General features: G+C 38.5%; 1 protein-coding gene across 2 annotated transcripts in view; it reads right to left on the bottom strand.

Moving 5' to 3' along the window:
- The window catches only part of LOC137643919 (uncharacterized), a 49,595-nt gene that overhangs the window by 8,893 nt on the left and 20,702 nt on the right, over positions 1-20,000 (bottom strand). For both annotated transcript variants that reach the window (XM_068376680.1, XM_068376679.1), the window contains exons 9-16: positions 17,626-17,853; positions 16,452-16,583; positions 15,643-15,810; positions 14,635-14,724; positions 13,920-14,050; positions 13,444-13,636; positions 12,723-13,055; positions 12,300-12,532 (exon numbers count right to left, since the gene is read on the bottom strand). In XM_068376680.1, coding sequence (XP_068232781.1) covers positions 12,300-12,532; positions 12,723-13,055; positions 13,444-13,636; positions 13,920-14,050; positions 14,635-14,724; positions 15,643-15,810; positions 16,452-16,583; positions 17,626-17,853 — 1,508 coding nt within the window. The remainder of the gene's footprint in view (positions 1-12,299; positions 12,533-12,722; positions 13,056-13,443; positions 13,637-13,919; positions 14,051-14,634; positions 14,725-15,642; positions 15,811-16,451; positions 16,584-17,625; positions 17,854-20,000) is intronic.

Raw genomic sequence — 20,000 nt, forward strand, 5'->3', positions numbered from 1 at the left:
GAATGGTGCATGTATTAAGTGGGTAGGCAGGAAGGAAATGTTGCGTGTTTGCATTGGGCAGGCGAGAAGGGAATGGTGCATGTATTAGCTGGGTAGGCACAAAGGAAATGGTTCATGTATGTGTTGGGTAGGCGAGAAGAGAATGGTGCATTTATTAGCTTTGTAGGCATGAAGGAAAAGATACATATATGCACTGGGCTGGCGTGAAGGCGGGGCCGGATTTGGGGGGGGGGGGGCAAAGCAGGCACCTGCCCAGGGGCCTCCACATTTTAGGCAAAAAAAAGGACCCAGGCTTAAATAAGTTTTAATTTCAGTAAATGTATAAGGGATAAAAGTTTTTATGTTAGGAATAAAACAAAATTGTGGATATTTATGATTTATCTTTTTTCATCACGGAAAACTACAGTAAAACCAAAGTGAAAAACGTGATGTTATTAGAAATTTAGGCTATGTTTGCAGTTACCCCTAAAATTACCTCCTATCTATTTTTGAATGCATTGTTGGTTGACAAGATCAGAAGAGACGTTTTGTAGGTAAGTCTAACTTCAAATATTTCTATATATATTTTGGTTTCTGTGAGTTTATTTATTGAATGTATGTATTTGTACCATTGTCTGCGTTCAGTGGCGGTTCTTCCTATGGGCGGTATATAAAGATGATCTGGATCAATCACTTGGTGTTGAACTTGTACAGTTTGCAGCTTTTTTCACCTAGTTTCTGGATGATTATGTTAAGACTGATAGCTTTGGGAAGGAACATTTCCTTTACAAATTGCTGCTAGACAAGAAAGTTGCAGATACTTATCCTAATGTTGAGATAATGCTATGGATGTACTTGGTGCTTATGGTCACAAATTGCTCTGGAGAACGTTCATTCAGCAAAATGAAGTATATCAAAAACAGACTTCGTACTACAATGCATCATGATCGACTCAGTCACCTGGCTTTGATGAGCATTGATTTTGACATATTGATCACCAAATTTGCAAGGGCCAAGTCTCATAAAGTGTCTGGTCTGTAAATACAGATAGAGCAATAGTTTTTCTATTCTACGAAGAAACTTTGGTTTTGATTTTAAGATTGGCGGCACTGAGTATGGGTCATGCTTCCTAATCACCTTCAAAAAATGGTCAGTTTGTATAGTCAGGTGTGAAGAGTCCTGATGAGAGAAGGCAAACTAACATATTTAGATTTATGTTAATAAAACATATGCTATTTATTTGAAATTGCTTTTCATAATCTTTTTATAATCTAGTGTACAGAGTCAGGAGAGGTAATTTTGCACACGTGATTAAGATGACCAAAATTCATTACTGGCAGGACCAACAATGATGATTTCCCAGTGGATCTTACAGCACCCCCTGGTGAAGCGGTGAGGCTTGCTTCGCTCGCCAACCGCCTCAAGCAGGGTGCGCCTCCACACATAGATTGCCCAGGGGCCTCCACATGCCTAAATCCAGCCCTGCGTGAAGGAAATGATGCATGTACGCGTTGTGCGGGCGAGAAGGGAATGGTGCATGTATTAGCTGTTTAGGCACAAAGGAAATGGTGCAAGTTTGCGTTGGGCGAGCTAGAAGGGAATGGTGTATGTATTAGCTGTGTAGGCATGATGGAAATGGTGCAAGTTTGCGTTGGGCGAGAGAGAAAGGAATGGTGCATGTATTAGCTGGGTAGACTTGAAGGAAATGGCAGTCGAGAAGGAAATGGTGTATATATGAGTTGGGCTGGTGAGAAGGGAGCCGACCTCATCACATACAGCATGCTGAGGAACATGGGAAACCACGCCAAATTGGTCTACTTGCATTTGATTAATAAGACACACACGGAAAGACTACGTCCAACCACATAGAACCAGCAGGACACCAAACCAATTCCAAAACCCAAGGAGCCAGACACCTACCGACCCTTAGCTTTGATAAGCTGCACAGAGAAAGTTGCTGAGAGAATGGTACTCAACAGACTGCAGTGGAAAATAGGCCAACTACATCATCACCTATATGCCTACAGAAGTGGCATAGGCACTCAAGAATGCATTACAGATGTCCTCTCAACAATTAATGGCAAAAAAGCCTTTGTCATATTCCTCGATCTCGAGAAAGCCTTTGAGCTAGCCAGCTCACCAGCTATACTCTTCACACTTGTTGAAAAAAGAGTGAAAGGACACTTACTGGCCTGGACTCGGAACTACACACTGAACCGAGAAGCCAGAGTCACTTTCCAAGGAAAAACCACTGATTTCATCCCCCTAGAAAACGGTACACCACAAGGAGGCATACTAATCCCCTACCTTTTCAATCTGCTAATGGAGAACTTAGCCACTTTAAACCTCCCAAATGGGGTGGAAATTTTCATATATGCCGACGATATATGCATAGTATGTCCACATAAAGTTCATGCAAGAAATGCCACTCAAAAAGCACTTGACATGATCCAAGCCAAATGCAATGAACTTGGTCTAAAGATCAACACCAACAAAAGAAAAGCAATGGCTATAAGACACTCGCAAAACCTTCAGAACTTCACACTGAGGGGCGAAGACATTGATTGGGTGAGTCAATTCATGTACCTTGGGGTAATCATTAGCACAACTCTATCACCAGCCAATGAAGTAACCTACCTCAGAGAGAAGACAAAGATTTGTCGATCAGCCATGAAACGAATTACCTCCCTAAAACAAGGAGTATCAAATAACCTCCTAAGACTGTTTTATCTACAAGCAATTCGATCCCACATTGATTATGCAGCACCCACACTCACTGCATTGACTGACACTCAAAAAGCATCATTAGAAGTAGTCCAAATCAATGCCATGAGACTCATTAGTGGCTCTCCAATTTGGACAAGACTCTGTTTACTTAGAGCAGAAATCAACCTAATTCCCCTATCAGCTAGGATTGACATTAGGAATAGCAGCCTTATATTCAAGTCAATCATCGCAGACAGAAAAAGCCCACTCAACAATGAAATAAAAAGGCTTCTACCTCTCGCTGAAGAACTGGATCCGCCAAATTCCCATGCAAAGAAACTACTGGATACACTCAGAAGGATGCAGATGCAAAATGAGGCTCACAAAACCAAGGGACAACAAAAGCATGATGGATAAAGCCCACCTGCCTCTTGGGCTCAGGACCCTATCAAATACAACTTTACCATCCTACCAGCAGCAAGCAAGGCTCTCTGCACACCAGAGCAACTCACTGTAGCTGCAAAGAATGCAATCAGGAATACACCTGTGCCTCACACCTTCTATACGGATGGATCAGTAGACCGTGCAATCCCTGCAGCTGCTGCTGCAGTTATCTCTACATCAGGATATAAAGAAAACTGGAGACTTAACAACCATGCTTTCACACTGCAAACTGAACTAGTGGCCATTGCAAAAGCTCTAGAACACTCTGCCAACCAACAAGATGGGAACACAACGATCCATACAGACTCCAGAGGAGCCATTCTGGCCCTCAGCAACAAGGAGAATGTTTACCTCATCACTGCAATTCAATTCTTAGCCTTGTTCCACCAAAGCAACAACAGGCAAGTAACCTTGAATTCTGAATCTCTGGCAACGACGAGGCCAATCACCTAGCCAAATTCGCCTTAATGTGCCAAACCATTAGCATTTCTCTACAACCTTCATTAAAAACCATCAAGAATCAAATGGCTGCCTACTGCAACATCCAAAAGACTAGTGAAGTAAGGAGAGCCTTCCTAGATGGATCAAGATCTGCAAAGTGGTATATTGAAGCGACAAACATATTACCACACCCAATTGCAAGACAAACACCCTGCCAGGACGCAGTAATCATCTGCAGACTGCGACTGGAATATCTATGCAACTGGTAAATTATCTTAGATAACGGTGAAGACCTTGCAGTACAGCATAGACCAATAAGACCGTGTAAGTACTGTAATCAAGACACAGAAGAACCTCTACAGCACTATCTACAGCAATGTCAGGAAACAAGCCTACTTCGGCAGGATCTTAATCCCAACAATCCTGCAACTGCAACAGCAATTGTCAAACACATAATTGACAATCATAACACCCTCTCAGCCTTTCTCCGCAGCTACCCTCCACCGAGATAACGTTGCAACAACGCCAATCGGCAATCTAAGCGGCAATTGAAAAGAAACCTTCTCTCTCTCTCTCTCTCTCTCTGTGCCGGTAAGTGATTACACTTTTGCGACCCTATAAATATCCTGATTTAACGCGGATAACAAAAGGCTATCAAGTGCAATATAGCTACAAGTTTTCGTGAATAGTCGGTGATTAGTTTGAGGTCAGAGAAGTGGGATAAAACGTCGGCATAGAATAGTTATCTTGTGAATTACTAAAAATCTTATCAAGATGGCTATGTACAACACGGGCAAGGCTTGGAGAGGCATCGCTGGACTCAGCAAAAGTAAATTCCTTGAGTTGGCGAAACAGGAGCTCGACCGTCTGATAACAGAGGTCACTAGTAACGCCAATCAGTGTGACGGAAAAATATTCGCAGACATATTGAAACAATACGATCCAATAAACTGGAGCAAATCTGCGGAAAACATCAGCAAAATAATAGAAGAAATTCTAAAGAAGATCAAAGTGGTAAAGAGACTTATAAAGAAAGTCTACATTAATCAACACATTCCATCAAAGAACAATAAGAAGTCCAATATGGTGAATATGCTGATTGATGCATTGGGAAAAAGAATGCCAAAATGGTGTAATACATGTAAGATATGGTATTCCATTAATAATCCTCAACAATTGATTAGAAAATGTGATGCCTGTCATGTTCCAACACACCCCACATGTGCTGAAATACAGCAAAAAATAAAAAATAAAGACACAAAGGTATTCTGCTCAACATGCTTAGTCTGGATAGAAAATATAATTAAGTCGAGACTAAATCTGCAAATAGTTGAAGATAAAGAAGAGGAAGAAGAAGAAACAGAAGAAGAAGAAAAAGAAGAAGAAGAAAAAGAAGAAGAAGAGAAAAATTAATAGGATATGTGTAAGGATGCAGAGGAAATCATTGATATAACTTATGATGCCATCCAACAACATACTTATGAAGAAATAAATTACCAGATAGAAACAAAAAATAGACCCAAGAGACTCTACCCGGACCTACACAATTTTAGGGAAGAGCAAGAATAAGAAAAAAAAGAAAAGAAGGATATAGTGTGAAATATGCTGAAAAGAGGGAATTGCAGATTTGGCGAAAGATGTTACTACAAGCATCCAAAGATATACCATAATTATGAAATATATGGTAAATGTGCGTATTTAGACGGATATGGAGACGAATGCAGAGATCTCCATCCAAAAATATGCAAAAACCTAAAAGAAGGAAAAGGATGCAGTTTCAACAAAAAATGTCGATATTTGCATCCTGCAACCATGAATGAAAGTAAGAAAACTCAGCAAACTGAAAAGAAAAATGAAAGCAAAAAAGACACCAAAAAAGAAACAAAAAAGCAGGACGTGTATATACCGCGATATGAACCAAGAGCCCCAAGATATGAGGCCTTTCAACCCAAATCTGCACATTTAGAGCCCAACTACAAAGAATGCATCTATAATGCCAGGGGTTGGTGCAGATATGGGGATAATTGCAGGTATACACACAAAAATAAATATGAAGGCGAAAGAGCAAATATAATAGAAAAGTTGGATTTTTTAATGGCAGAATTCCGGGAAATGAAGAAAAGAACATCATATCAGAACAGGAAGGAAGTATGGGAGAATCCATATTATTACCAATATTAAATAATGGGGATGAAACACAAACCATAATAGTGATGAATGCACAGAGTTTAGTCACAAGTAACTCTAAAAGGAAAATAGAGTTCTTAGAAGAACTAACCCAAATTGAAAAAAATAGATATATTAAATATAAGTGAAACATGGTATTCCCAAGAGACTGGCAGTGATGACCAGATAAAGGGTTTCCAAACTTATAGATCAGACAGGAAAAATAGGAATCAAGGGGGAACCGCAATATATGGAAGAGACGTAAATCAAGGAAAAGTCTGTGAAAAATTCAGCAACACAGAATGTGAATTGATTGCGGTAGAATTTGAATTTGAAAAACTAGTGAATATTGTAGTTTACAGACCCCCAAATACTAAGGAGTTTGACATAATAATAGAAAAAATAGATGATATATGTAGAAACCATAAAGACTGGAATGTACTCCTATCCGGAGATTTTAACTTTCCTTTCGTGGATTGTAAAGAACGAATAGACGAAAGTGGTTGTATGTATACATATAAAAAAGAGAGTAATAGTAGTGCAGAAGATAAGAGGCAATTTGAAAAGCTTCAAGATATGCTATTAGAACATAATATGCAACAAATAAACCACATTCCAACAAGAAAGGAAAATGTCCTAGATCTAGTATTTGAGAATGAGGTGAATTATGTTAAAGAAATATTAGTGTATAACACGGGAATTTCAGACCATGATGTCATAAAATTGATAGTCCTTTCCAAAGCAAGTGATCGCAGAATTAATAAAAGCACAAAACTTTGGGAAGGATATGGAAAATATAATTTTTACAGTAAGAATATAAAATGGTCAGAAATAAATGAACTGAATAAAGAATGGAAAAAATGTATTTGTAAGTGATAATATACAGGTAAATACAGACATACTGTACAAAATACTGGAGAAAATTGTTGAAAAATATGTATCGAAAAAAAAACAATAAACAAAAGACATGCATACCAAGAGACAGAAGGATCTTATTTCAGAAAATTAGAAAGTGAAAGAAAAATCTTGCAAAAGAAAAAATGTGTGGAAAATGAGGGAAATAAAATGTAAGATAGAAAATGCAGAACAAAAGATTATACAGTCGAAAGAAAATGAAAAAAAGGGACTTAGAAGAAAGGACACTTCAAAATATAAAAAGAAACCCCAAAGTACTTTACTCCTATGCAAAAAAATATGAATAAAGGGAGAGTAGAAATAGGCCCTCTGAGAATTGAAGGACGGCTAACGAATGAAAAAAAAAGGAAATATGCAACTTAGCAGAAAAAATATAAGAGTGAGTTCACGCCAAGAATTGCGAATGATAATAATGAAACAGAAATGAGAGAAGAAAATGTTGAATATCTAACGGATATAGATATTAATGAAGCAGATATTGTCAAGGCTATAAACGAAATTAAAAATGGATTGGCAGCCAGACCAGATGGAGTTCCAGCGATTTTGTTAAAAAAAACTGCAAACATTATCGCGAAGCCGCTTGCAATACTGCTAAGACAAAGTGTAGATATGAGTGAGATATATGTTGAACATAAATTAGCTTATATAACCCCTATCTTCAAAAGTGGATCAAGACTAGAGGCAAGCAATTATAGACCTGTTAGTCTAACATCACATATTATGAAAGTGTATGAGAGGGTAATAAAAAAGAAAATAATGAACCATTTGGTTAAAAGTAATTTGTTTAATATGGGTCAACACGGTTTCGTGCCTAGAAAAAGTACACAGACCCAACTGATAGCACACTATGAAAACATATACAAAATTATGATAAATGAAAAAGGAACAGATGTGATCTATCGAGATTTTGCAAAAGCCTTTGACAAGGTAGACCATAACATATTGGAAAAAAAAATGAGAAAGCATAATATTGTGGGAAAGATAGGAAAATGGGTAAAAGAATTCCTACAAAACAGAAAACAGATAGTGGTTGTAAATGACGAGAAATCAGATGAAGCCCAGGTAATATCTGGTGTGCCACAAGGTACGGTATTAGCTGCACTGCTGTTTGTTATTATGATCTCAGACATAGACTGTGATGTTGAAAACTCCGTAGGGAGAAGTTTCGCCGATGACACAAGAATAAGTAGAGAAATTACTTGTGATGAAGATAGAAACTCACTACAAAGAGATCTAAACAAAATATATGAATGGGCGGAGATAAATAGGATGGTATTTAACTCCGATAAATTCGAATCAATAAATTATGGAAACAGAGAAGGAATGGTGTATGCATACAAGGGACCTAATAATGAGACAATCACAAACAAGGAAGCAATTAAAGACCTTGGTGTAATGTTGAATAGGAATATGTTATGCAACGACCAAATAGCAACACTGTTGGCTAAATGTAAAGCAAAAATGGGAATGTTATTCAGACACTTTAAAACAAGAAAAGCTGAACACATGATTATGCTTTACAAAACTTATGTACGTAGTACACTCGAGTACTGCAATGTGATATGGTACCCACACTACCAAAAGGATATTGCGCAAATAGAGAGTGTACAAAGGTCCTATACTGCTAGAATAGAAGAAGTTAAGGACCTTGACTACTGGGAAAGACTGCAATTTTTAAAACTATACAGTCTAGAAAGGAGAAGAGAACACTACATGATAATACAAGCATGGAAGCAAATAGAAGGAATTACTGAAAACATCATGGAGCTTAAAATATCAGAAAGAGCAAGCCGAGGTAGATTAATAGTGCCAAAAAATATTCCAGGTAAACTAAGAAAGGCGCACAGGACATTAATCCACTACGCACCAGCATCGATAATGAAGCGACTATTTATTGTGCTGCCAGCTCATCTAAGAAACATATCAGGAGTGAGCGTAGATGTGTTTAAGAATAAGCTTGATAAATACTTAAGATGCATCCCAGACCATCCAAGACTGGAAGATGCAAAATACACCGGAAGATGCATTAGCAACTTTCTGGTGGATATACGAGGTGCCTCATACTGAGGGACCTGGGGGAACCCAAACAAAAAATAGGGCAATAAGGTAAGGCAATCCCCCCCGCAACTTCTATGTTGGGAACGGAACGATTGTTGGCGGCTGAGGGCAACAACTCGTACTCCTTATAAGGAGACAGTTTTGTCTTCCCGTCCTGTTTTCGGCTTGAAAATGGGGTCTGAGTCGTCGGCAGTCTTTTTGACTTCCAACATATCTTTCTCTCCTCTCAGCTAATCTCCCTTGCTGGAATCAGAACGGGTGCTGGCCGCTGAGGGCAATAACTTGTACTCCTCATAAGAAGACAGTTTTGCCTTCCCGTCCTTTCTTCAACGTTGAAGATGGGAACGGAGCCGTCGGCAGTCGTTTTGGTATCCTGCATCTTTTTCACCTTCAATCTCTCTTTTCCCATGTCAGGCATCCCTCCCAACCACTTTTGAAAGTCTCAATAAATCAAATCATAAGTAACCTTTATTTTTACTTTTTTTTTTATATTCACAGGTACAAGAATATTTTGTTCCATCATATCTCTACTACTAAAGCTGCTACAATTCCCTCCTTTCAGCTGTCTCTCACTCAGCTGAAATCTCACACTATTCCTCCATTTCACAACTTAAGCTCAAACCGCTATGAAGTTTATTTTACTTCACCTATATCAACATCTCCGACTAAAACTTTTCAACTCCTTCCCGAGCTCTCCTACTTATCGGGACTTACTACTGTAATTCTTTTTCTCTAACTAAGACGACTGGAGCCAGTGGGCTCTTGGGAAGGCATCCTCTTCCCACAGTCACCTACTTCCTTCTCAAAACAACCCATCATAACCCAACACCTATCCCAATATCCTAAAATAAATGTTGCAGAATATCCCCCATCCCAACTACCTATCCCAATAAATCCTACCAAAACACCTACGGGCTGAAAGATTGCCAGAGCACGTGTCTGGCCAAAAGGGCCAGGCAATCTTCAACAACAACAACAACAAAGGAAATGATGCATGTATGCATTGTGTGGTTTAGGGAATAGTGTATGTATTACCTGGTTGGGCGCAAAAGAAATTGTACATGTAAACTCTGGGCTGGTGAGAAGGGACTGGTGCATGTATTAGATGGGTAGGCATGAGGAAATTGAGCATGTATGCATTGGGCGGGCGAGAAGAGAATGGTGCATGTATTAGCTAAGTAGACGTGAAGGAAATGGTGCATGTATGCTCTTGGCGTGCGAGAAGGGAATGGTATATGTAATAGCTAGGTAGTCATGAAGGAAATGGTGCATGTATGCATTGGGGTAGTGAGAAGGGAATAGTGCATGTATGCTTTGGGGTGGTGAGAAGGGAATTGTGCATGCATTAGCTGGGTATGCACGAAGAAAATGGTGCATGTAGGTATTGTGTGGGCAAGTAGGGAATGTTGTATGTATTAGCTGGGTAGGCATGAGGAAATGGTGCATGTATGCATTAGGGTAGTGAGAAGGGAATAGTGCATGTATGCTTTGGGGTGGTGAGAAGGGAATTGTGCATGTATTAGCTGGGTATGCACGAAGGAAATGGTGCATGTAGGTATTGTGTGGGCAAGTAGGGAATGTTGTATGTATTAGCTGGGTAGGCATGAGGAAATGGTGCATGTATGCATTGGGCTGGCTAGAAGGGAAAGGTGCAAATATTAGCTGGGTAGGCGTGAAGGAAATGGGGCATGTGTTCGCTGGGCTAGCGAGAAGGGAGTGGTGCATATATTAGCTTGGTAGGCATGAAGGAAATGGTAAATGTATGCGTTGGAGTCGTGAGAAAGGAATGGTGTATGTATTAACTAGGTAGGCATGAAGGAAATGGTGCATGTATGCATTGTGCTGGCGAGAAGGGAATGGTGCATGTATTAGCTGGGTAGGCGTGAACGGAATGGGGCATATGTGCGCTGGGCTTGCCAACTTGGAATGGTGCATGTATTAGCTGGGATGAAGGAAATGGTACATGTATTCGCTTGGCGGGTGAGAAGGGAATAGTGCATGTATTCACTTGGTAGGCATGAAGGAATAGTACATGTATGAGTTATGAGGACGAGAAGGGAATAGTGCATATATCAGCTGGGTAGGCATGAAGGAAACGGTGCATGTATGCATTGTGCTGGCGAGAAGGGGATGGTGCATGTATTAGCTGGGTAGGCGTGAAGGGAACGGGACATATGTGCGCTGGGCTAGCCAAAATGGAATGGTGCATGTTTCAGTTGGGATGAAGGAAATGGTACATGTATGCTCTTGACGGGCGAGAAGGGAATAGTGTATGTATTAGGTAAGTAAGTGTGAAGGATATGGTTCATGTATGTACTGGGGGGGGGGCAGGAGGGAATGGTGCAATTATTTGCTGGATAGGCAAGGAGTTGATGGTGCATGTATGAGCTAAGTATGTCCAAAGGGAATGGTGCATGTATGTGATGGTCGGGCGAGAAGGGAATGGTGCATGTATGTGATGGTCGGGCGAGAAGGGAATGGTGCATGTACTTGCAAGAAGTTGGTTCGTCCATCATGGTGTATAGAAAGATTGTTGACTATCCAATTCTTGGAATATCTTTAAAGAAAAATGCATGAACTTATTCCATCATCATCATCATATTATTATTATTTTTATTATTATTATTATTATTATTATTATTATTATTATTATTATTATTATTATTAATATTTTTGTTATTATTATTTTATTATTATTAATATTATTATTATTATTATTATTATTATTATTATTATCATTATTATTATCATTATTATTATCATTATTATTACTAGCCAATCTACAACTCTAGATGGAAAAGCAGGATGCTATCCAAGTGCTCCAACTATGACCATTGCTTCTATGGAATGTTTATCTTTTAAGTTTATACACTTTTGTTTCTAGATGCAATGTTATGAGTTGATTTGTGCTGCAAAATAAGAAAAGGGTCTTAACAAGTCCAGTGAAAAACTACAGGTGACAAAACTCTTCATATAATGTTTTTTTATCTTTTACCGTAAAAGCTCTTTCTCTGTCTGTGTGTGTATTAGGTCTCCTTATCAGCATCTGGTTTCAGTAAACAACTATGTTTTATATTTGAAGAGCTATAACTAAATAGGGAACCAACCCTCATATACAGTATATATGAAGTTCATAAACATAAAAACTTAATTCCTCTGTCGATGATATTTAAAAATATAGCTAATTTATTACAAAAGTGCAACTAGTAAGTACAAAGCATCTATAGTTCCCACCCACATGGAGTTCTTGTGCTTTGTAAATTGTAGCCACTAAAGCATCCTAACCTTTGAACCCAGAGGAATCTGTTTTACCTTAAAAACCACACCACCCTTCTTGAAAAAGAAAAAAAAAAGCTAACAAATGTATTCAATTTTAGTGGTCAAGTACAATTTTGGGTAAAAGGAATTTGTGCAAAACAAGGGCAATAACCACATAAAAAGGCATGCTAGAACATTACCACCATGATCTTATAAAAGGTCTTGCCAAAAGAGAATATTGATAAAATTTATGTCAATCCGAAATTAAAAGAAAGGGGAAATAATGAATGAAGAGACTAAGGCTATATAAAATAAGTTTTTTTTTTACTTACCTGTGCTTTATAAGTAGCATCCCTTTCCAAATGGCTGATCAAGGAACAGTACTCATAGCCATTAGTACCAGAGCAATTAGGATCATCTTCAGTAGAGATTTCATACACTTTGCCTTTGGTGCTTATTTTGTAGCCCACAATTTTGCCATTAGATGGACATGGAGCATTCCACATCACTTTCACATCAGTTTCGTTCCAACGGACTACCTTCAAATCATTGACAGGTGGTGGTGCTGGTGGACAATAAGGATATCAAGAAATGGTTATTCCCAATTATTTCTTAAGAAGGAAATATATTCAAAATTCATTGACTTGTTAGTTTTTGAAAAGGAAATTTATTTAGACATTATATTTACTCTAGATTTACTCTTATTTAACACCATCTTTATTTAAAGTATCCCTTAGTTGCATTGATAGACCAACCTTTTTCTTCTGTATACACAGGGTCTGCAAACTTTAGTTCAGGTACAGGAACCTGTTTAACCTGTACTGCCGGCAAAAACCTCAGGCCAGGTATCAGTCCAGAGAAGGTATGGTTGATAATTCCACTGTGGAACTGATTGATATCAGGAGATAGTGACTCAGGCTCCTCGATTAAAGTATTATTACCATCACAATCATCATACGAGAGGGTAAAAGAAAGTTCCGCTTTCGGGCCATTATAATGGTCACAGGTTCCATCAATCTTAGCATAGCACATAATACTTTCAGTATCATTCGGGGTACACACCAGCTCCGTAACATTTAGGGTTGGTACTGAAAGATATCCAGACATATTTATTTATTACTCATGTGGAAAGTTTAATAAACTTCACTGAAAGCTCATTGCTTTAGACTAGCCTAAAAAACTATGATGAAACAAAGGATTATTAGTGTTCTATAGGAAGATTTACATGATAAATTCTATTAGGTTTGTAAGCATTAATAACTGATACATCTTTCCTTGTTAATTTGACCTGAATAATATCATTTACAGGCAAAGTAAGGGGAGAAAAGAGTAGCCTAAGATCTCAATTACTAACCATTACATACCTAGGTAAAACAATTATTGCAAAAGGTTTGCTATGAATAGAAATATATGCACTTGGGATTTTCCTGGTTCATATAGTATATGACTGGTTCATTTATTACTTAATTTTTTTACCTTCTATGCCTGTTTCAGCTATGTTGCATTTCTCAACAGTCTGCCTGGAATCCGATTCTCGGTAGATAGAGAGACAAACGTTGTATGAGGCGTGGGCCTCAAGACCACTGATGACTATAGGCTGGTTTTCCTCAATAATTCTGTTCCATTCTTCCTTTCGTGGCTCATAATTGCAGCTCATACGGGTCAATAGCTGTGACGGATATTTATTAAAAAAAAATGAGCTTTTTATTTCCAGAAGTCATTTGCTAATTTATATCCATTCTGCTCAGCCCAGTTACCAAATTGGAATTGGTACATTACTACCCAATTACCAAAATCGGAACTGTTACAATTCTGTGAAATTTGTATAAAGAAAAAGGCAAAAGGTATTTTCATCCCTTGATATGCTTTAAAGTTTTGGGAGTGATTACTTATCTTTACATAACACTTATCAAATCTTTATAAACGATCTCTAACAGCTATGAACAACTGACCTTATAAGCAACATGATAATACAACTTGTCTTGATGTTCGTCTGTATCCTCATCAGTGCTTTGCCAAGACAAGTTCAGACTCTTAGGATATGCCACATTAATTTCAATGTTCTTCGGAAGTGAAGGTGGGCCTGGGAAGGAAGAGGCACATGACTAGATTGGAAATATTGAAGTGAATAAAAGACGAACTGCCTTTCTTCATCTTATCTACAATGGAGGTCTGACAGCAGAACGAAATGGTAACTATGATTTTCTTGAATACTCCCGGATTTATTCTACATACACAAATAGCATTATTATGCTTCTGAAGAGTGGACGCAGGGCAGATTCCACTTCAAAATAATATTTTGACTTTGATGTACTCAAAGTATATCAAGATTGTAAGCAAAGTGATTTATTCATATAAATCAATTTAAAAAGCTACACGGTCCGTTTAAAAAGTTACATGGTTGCCAAAATTGTATCCAAATAAAACAGCTTTTCAGATCCCCAATTAAAATAATAGTTGTTGATTCAATCTTCTTAAGATTTCAAAGAACAAATGGTTTACAGAGGATCAGAGATCTCTGGATGATTAATAGTTCTACATATAATCGAAATATATCAATGTTTTACAGGTGCACATGCTAAGAAGACCAAAATCTAAAAAAAAAAAAAAAAAAAAAAAAAAAGATATTCAATAGAATTCCCAAACGCCCATCAGTTGTAAACTTACATTTTCCAGTGACCGGGTCACAGTCATTGGTCTGGCACTTCTCTTGGCAGCTACCGATACACTCAGCGCCGTACTCGCCAAGGTCGCATGCTAAGAAATGGTTGTAAGAATATAAGTGGTGTGAAATAATGAAATATACATAAAAGGTAAAATAAGTTGCGAACGAGACAGAGTATATAATAGCCTCCTCATCAGATAGCAACATGAAAAAAAAAAAAAATAGAAATAATAGACAAGAATTTAGAATGACATACAAAGCTTGTCATGCAAATTTAAGACATAAGAGTATTACATCGATAGTTTAACATGGGAAAAAATTCTGAAATTAGAAAAAAATATCATTCAATGATTGATAACAGTTCTGTTCTCAAATACAATACAGCTTGTTAAATAATATTTGGCATGGTTTTGAGAACAGTAATGATAAACAATAAGTTTTCCAACAAATTATAAAAGAAAATGTAAGTGCTTCGATGATATGGATTTCAAAATTAACGGGGAATATACTGTGTGATACTGTAAATACCTAAGAATATTTACAACAAACAGATTTTATATGTCCTGTAGAGCACAGGATTTCCATGTGTGCAAAGACCAGGAAAACATCCCTTAAAGTACGTTTTAGAGGTTTAAATGCCAGTCATGAAAGGGAGAGGGAATGTACAGCGACATTGCCTTTGCAAGCAGGACAATGCCCTAGAGAGTGACCATTTATGATCAGCACCCAAGTCCCCTCTCCACACAAGCTAGGACTAAGGAGGGCCAGGCAATGGCTGCTGAAGACTCGGCAGATAGACCTATAGGCACCCCAAACCCCTATCCATAGCTCACAATGATGGTGAGGTTGCAGTGACCAAAGAAACAAACGAATTTGAGCGTGACTCGAACCCTTGTCTGGTATTCACCAGTCAGGGACTTTCCTGTCAATAAGTAGAAATTAGAGTTTCTTCATTAATGCCCAAGTCTAATTATGCAACAATGAAGATATAATAACTACATCCTACTCACGCTGGTCACACAACACTCCTTTGTATCCTGCGGCGCAAGTACATCCTAGAGGATCTGGAAGACAAAATGTGAGTCCTTCACAGGAATCCTTCACAGGTAGAGGAAAGTAGAGCTCTTTCTCGCTGCACTGAAGCTTGCAATCGTTGCCAATATAACCTTTTGGACAAGCTAAGACAAAAGAAAGTAGAAAAAATATAATTGCAAATATCGAAGTTAACATATTACTTCAACAATCCATTTCTGTTTCTTTTATGCTTATGTGTTTTTGAAGGATCACGCAGAAATGATAGGCTAAGTTATTCCTATGAGATTTAAAAAGACTGAAAATATATAATAAGTAATAAGAAACTTACATTTCAGTGATTAAGTGAACAAAGGGTATTAGATACTGAATATGAAAAATCATAGCTCATTGGGTTAAAGACTAATACAGGATTTCCTGTGAAATGTTACACTTGAATCTATATCTATACAAAAACTTATTGATGAATTCCCAATAACATTTTCAATAAAAAACAGTCTTGGATCAAGAAGCATAAATTAATTTTCGTGTTGGAAAATCTGTTCTTCACAAGGACAAAACAAAGGGTGATGTGTTGTCTTGTTTTATTTTCGAGATTTTAGTGATCATGTACTGTGCAATTATTTTAGATATTTATATGATCTGGTAGTAAGCAAACTTTAAACAAAAGTTAATCATTTGAGGCTGTAAATTGATATACCAAGTTCATTTAAGGCATGAAGAGGTAGTAATTCACAAAGGAAAGTTAGATTAAGTCATTGAACAAAAGAACAAAACTTCATAATACCTTTTTGACATAACTCTCCTGTGAATCCTGGTGGACAGATGCATTCTCCTGTGTAGCTGTGGCACTCACCACCGTTTTTGCAATCCGGGCAAGCATTTTGGCATTTAACCCCATACTTTCCTGCTTCACAATCTATAGAAATGATGACCATAGGTTAGTATTTAGTTTCATTTTCGGAGACACTTCTTGAAGGTTTAATTTTAATTCCTTTCCTCACTGGGCTTTTTTCCCTGTTGAAGCCATTGTGATTATAGCATCCTGCATTTCCAAGTAGGGTTTTACTTCAGCTAATAATAATAATATTGATTCATACTCTTGTATGTTGGTTTTCCAGCTACGGTTGTAGTTTAGCTAGTAATAATATCAATAAAAAAGATGTTATAAGTTTCTGATATGGTTGTTCATAGAATAGGAACCAGCTCATAATAATCAGATAATACAAAATAGTTGGAGAGAAATTTTCAGAAACAAATACCACTTTAGTACGTTATGTGTCACGAGTGTCTAAAATTTATCAATGGCAATAAATAAAGCGAGTTAGAGCAACCAGTCTATTAAAAACCATGAAAGAAGTTGAAAACACTAAGGAAAAATTATTTTAAATCAACGAAATGTATCGGAAATTCAGACAAATAATGTCTGATAATTGTGCCAAGAATAATTATCTGGGCAGTCTTAGGTTATATTAGATAATGTGACGCCTTGGAGATGAAGATTGCCATCTTGAATAATAAGTTTATTTACATCTAATCTAACGGAAAGAATGACTTTCACCAGATCTTAAAATATAAAACAAAAGTAAGCAAAACGAAAAGAGACATTCAAAAGAAATATTACCAACTTGTAGCTAATGATCTGGGTTTTTAAAAATTACAAACTTCCATTCCCTTAACATTTCTCCATTCAAACGATTCAAAAAAAAATCGGTTGCTCTTTTACAAGCAAGATCCCGTGCTAGCGCAAGGGTAATCTAATAAAAAAAAGAAAAAACAAGGTCTTTTAGATAGTATTGGATATACTATTACTGTAGTGGAGGACTTCATCAACAGACTATTTTCATCTTCCTATGATTTGATAAACAAATTCTTACGGAATATTTAAACTCGGAGCCTTGTTAAAGTATATTACCAGAAACATGTGATGTAGGTTACTATATAGAATCATTGCTCCTTACCTCTGATGATAATGTTGAAATAGGCTCCTGATTTACCATGGCCGACATTATAAAGACCAGTGACATCTGGTTGCACATTGGTATAGTTCAGGCTTGGTTTTGCAGGACGACTGTCTGGGAAGCGTACGATACCTGTATTTTGAGGCAATGCATCTGGCGGAGAAAATCGCACTTGGAGAGCATCACCTTTACTTGCTCTAAATGTATACTGGGTTGTCTTGTAATCAGCTGAAAAAAAAGGAAATCAAATCATACATGATGATGGACGAATAACTATTAATGTTTAGTCTAGTTATTTCACAGGGAGAGGATTAGAAATTGCCAACATAATTGCTTAGCTGATAACTGGTGACATGCAAACTCACCGTTGGGGAATATTATGGGGCCAAGTATGTCAGAAACTGGGGGTGCTAACATCACCAATGGGGAATATTATGGGACCAAGTATATCAGAAGTTGGGTTGCTTACTGGTGACATGCAAACTCACCGTTGGGGAATATTATGGGCCCAAGTATGTCAGAATCGGGGGTGCTAACATTACCAATGGGGAATGTTATGGGACCAAGTATATCAGAAGTTGGGGTGCTTACTGGAGACGTGCAAACTCACCGTTGGGGAATATTATGGGGCCAAGTATGTCTGAAGCTGTGGTGGTGCTAACTGGGGGCATACAAACTCGCCGTTGGGGAATCTTATCGGGCCAAGTATGTCAGAAGCTGGGATGCTAACGTCACCATTGGGGAATATTATGGGTCATGTGTGTCATAAGCTGAGGTATTAACTGATGACATGTAAACTCACCGTTGGAGAATATTATGGGGCCAAGTATGTGGTAAGCTGGGGTGTTAAAAGTCACCAGTGGGGAATATTATGGGGCTAAATGTATCAGAAGCCGGGGGTGCTAACTGGTGACATGTAAACTCACCTTTGGGAAATATTATGGGACCAATTATGTCAGAAGCTGGAGGGCTAACTGCTGACATGCAAACTCACCGTTGGAGAATATTATGGGGCCATGTATGTCGGAAGCTTGGGTACTAACGTTACCGTTGTGGAATATTATGGGTCAAGTATGTCAAAAGCTGGGGTGCTAATTGGTGACATGCAAACTCACCGTTAGGGAGTATTATGGGACCAAGTATGTCAGAAGCTGGTGTGCTAACTGGTGACGTGCAAACTCACTGTTGGGAATATTATGGGGTCAAGTATGTCGAAAGCTTGGGTGCTAATGTCACCGCTGGGGAATATTATGGGGCCAAGTATGTCACATGCTGGGGTTGCTAACTGGTGACATGCAAACTCACCAATGGGGAATATTATGGAGCTAAGTATGTCAGAAGCTGGGGGTGCTAACTGGTGACATGCAAACTCACCGGTGGGGAATATTATGGGACCAAGTATGTCAGAATTTCGGGGTGCTAACTGGTGACATGCAAACTCACCGTTGGGGAATATTATGTGGCTAAGTATATCAGAAGCTGGGAGTACTAACTGGTGACATGCAAACTCGCCGTTGGGGAATATTATGGGGCTAAGTATGTCAGAAGCTGGGAGTGCTAACTGGTGACATGCAAACTCACCGTTGGGGAATATTATGGGGCTAAGTATGTCAGAAGCTGGGAGTGCTAACTGGTGACATGCAAACTCACCGTTGGGGAATATTATGGGGCTAAGTATGTCAGAAGCTGGGAGTGTTAACTGGTGACATGCAAACTCACCGTCGGGGAATATTATGGGGCTAAGTATGTCGGAAGCTGGGGGTGCTAACTGGTGACATACAAACTCAACGTCGGGGAATATTATGGGGCTAAGTATGTCAGAAGCTGGGAGTGCTAACTGGGGACATGCAAACTCACTGTTGGGGAATATTATGGGGCTAAGTATGTCAGAAGCTGGGAGTGCTAACTGGTGACATGCAAACTCACCGTTGGGGAATATTATGGGGCTAAGTATGTCAGAATTTCGGGGTGCTAACTGGTGACATGCAAACTCACCGTTGGGGAATATTATGGGGCTAAGTATGTCGGAAGCTGGGGGTGCTAACTGGTGACATGCAAACTCACCGTTGGGGAATATTATGGGGCTAAGTATGTCGGAAGCTGGGGGTGCTAACTGGTGACATGCAAACTCACCGTTGGGGAATATTATGGGGCTAAGTATGTCGGAAGCTGGGGGCGCTAACTGGTGACATGCAAACTCACCGTTGGGGAATATTATGGGGCTAAGTATGTCGGAAGCTGGGGGCGCTAACTGGTGACATGCAAACTCACCGTTGGGGAATATTATGGGGCTAAGTATGTCGGAAGCTGGGAGCGCTAACTGGTGACATGCAAACTCACCGTTGGGGAATATTATGGGGCTAAGTATGTCGGAA

This window comes from Palaemon carinicauda, chromosome 7 (genome assembly GCF_036898095.1).
Source record: "Palaemon carinicauda isolate YSFRI2023 chromosome 7, ASM3689809v2, whole genome shotgun sequence".
Taxonomy (NCBI): domain Eukaryota; kingdom Metazoa; phylum Arthropoda; class Malacostraca; order Decapoda; family Palaemonidae; genus Palaemon; species Palaemon carinicauda.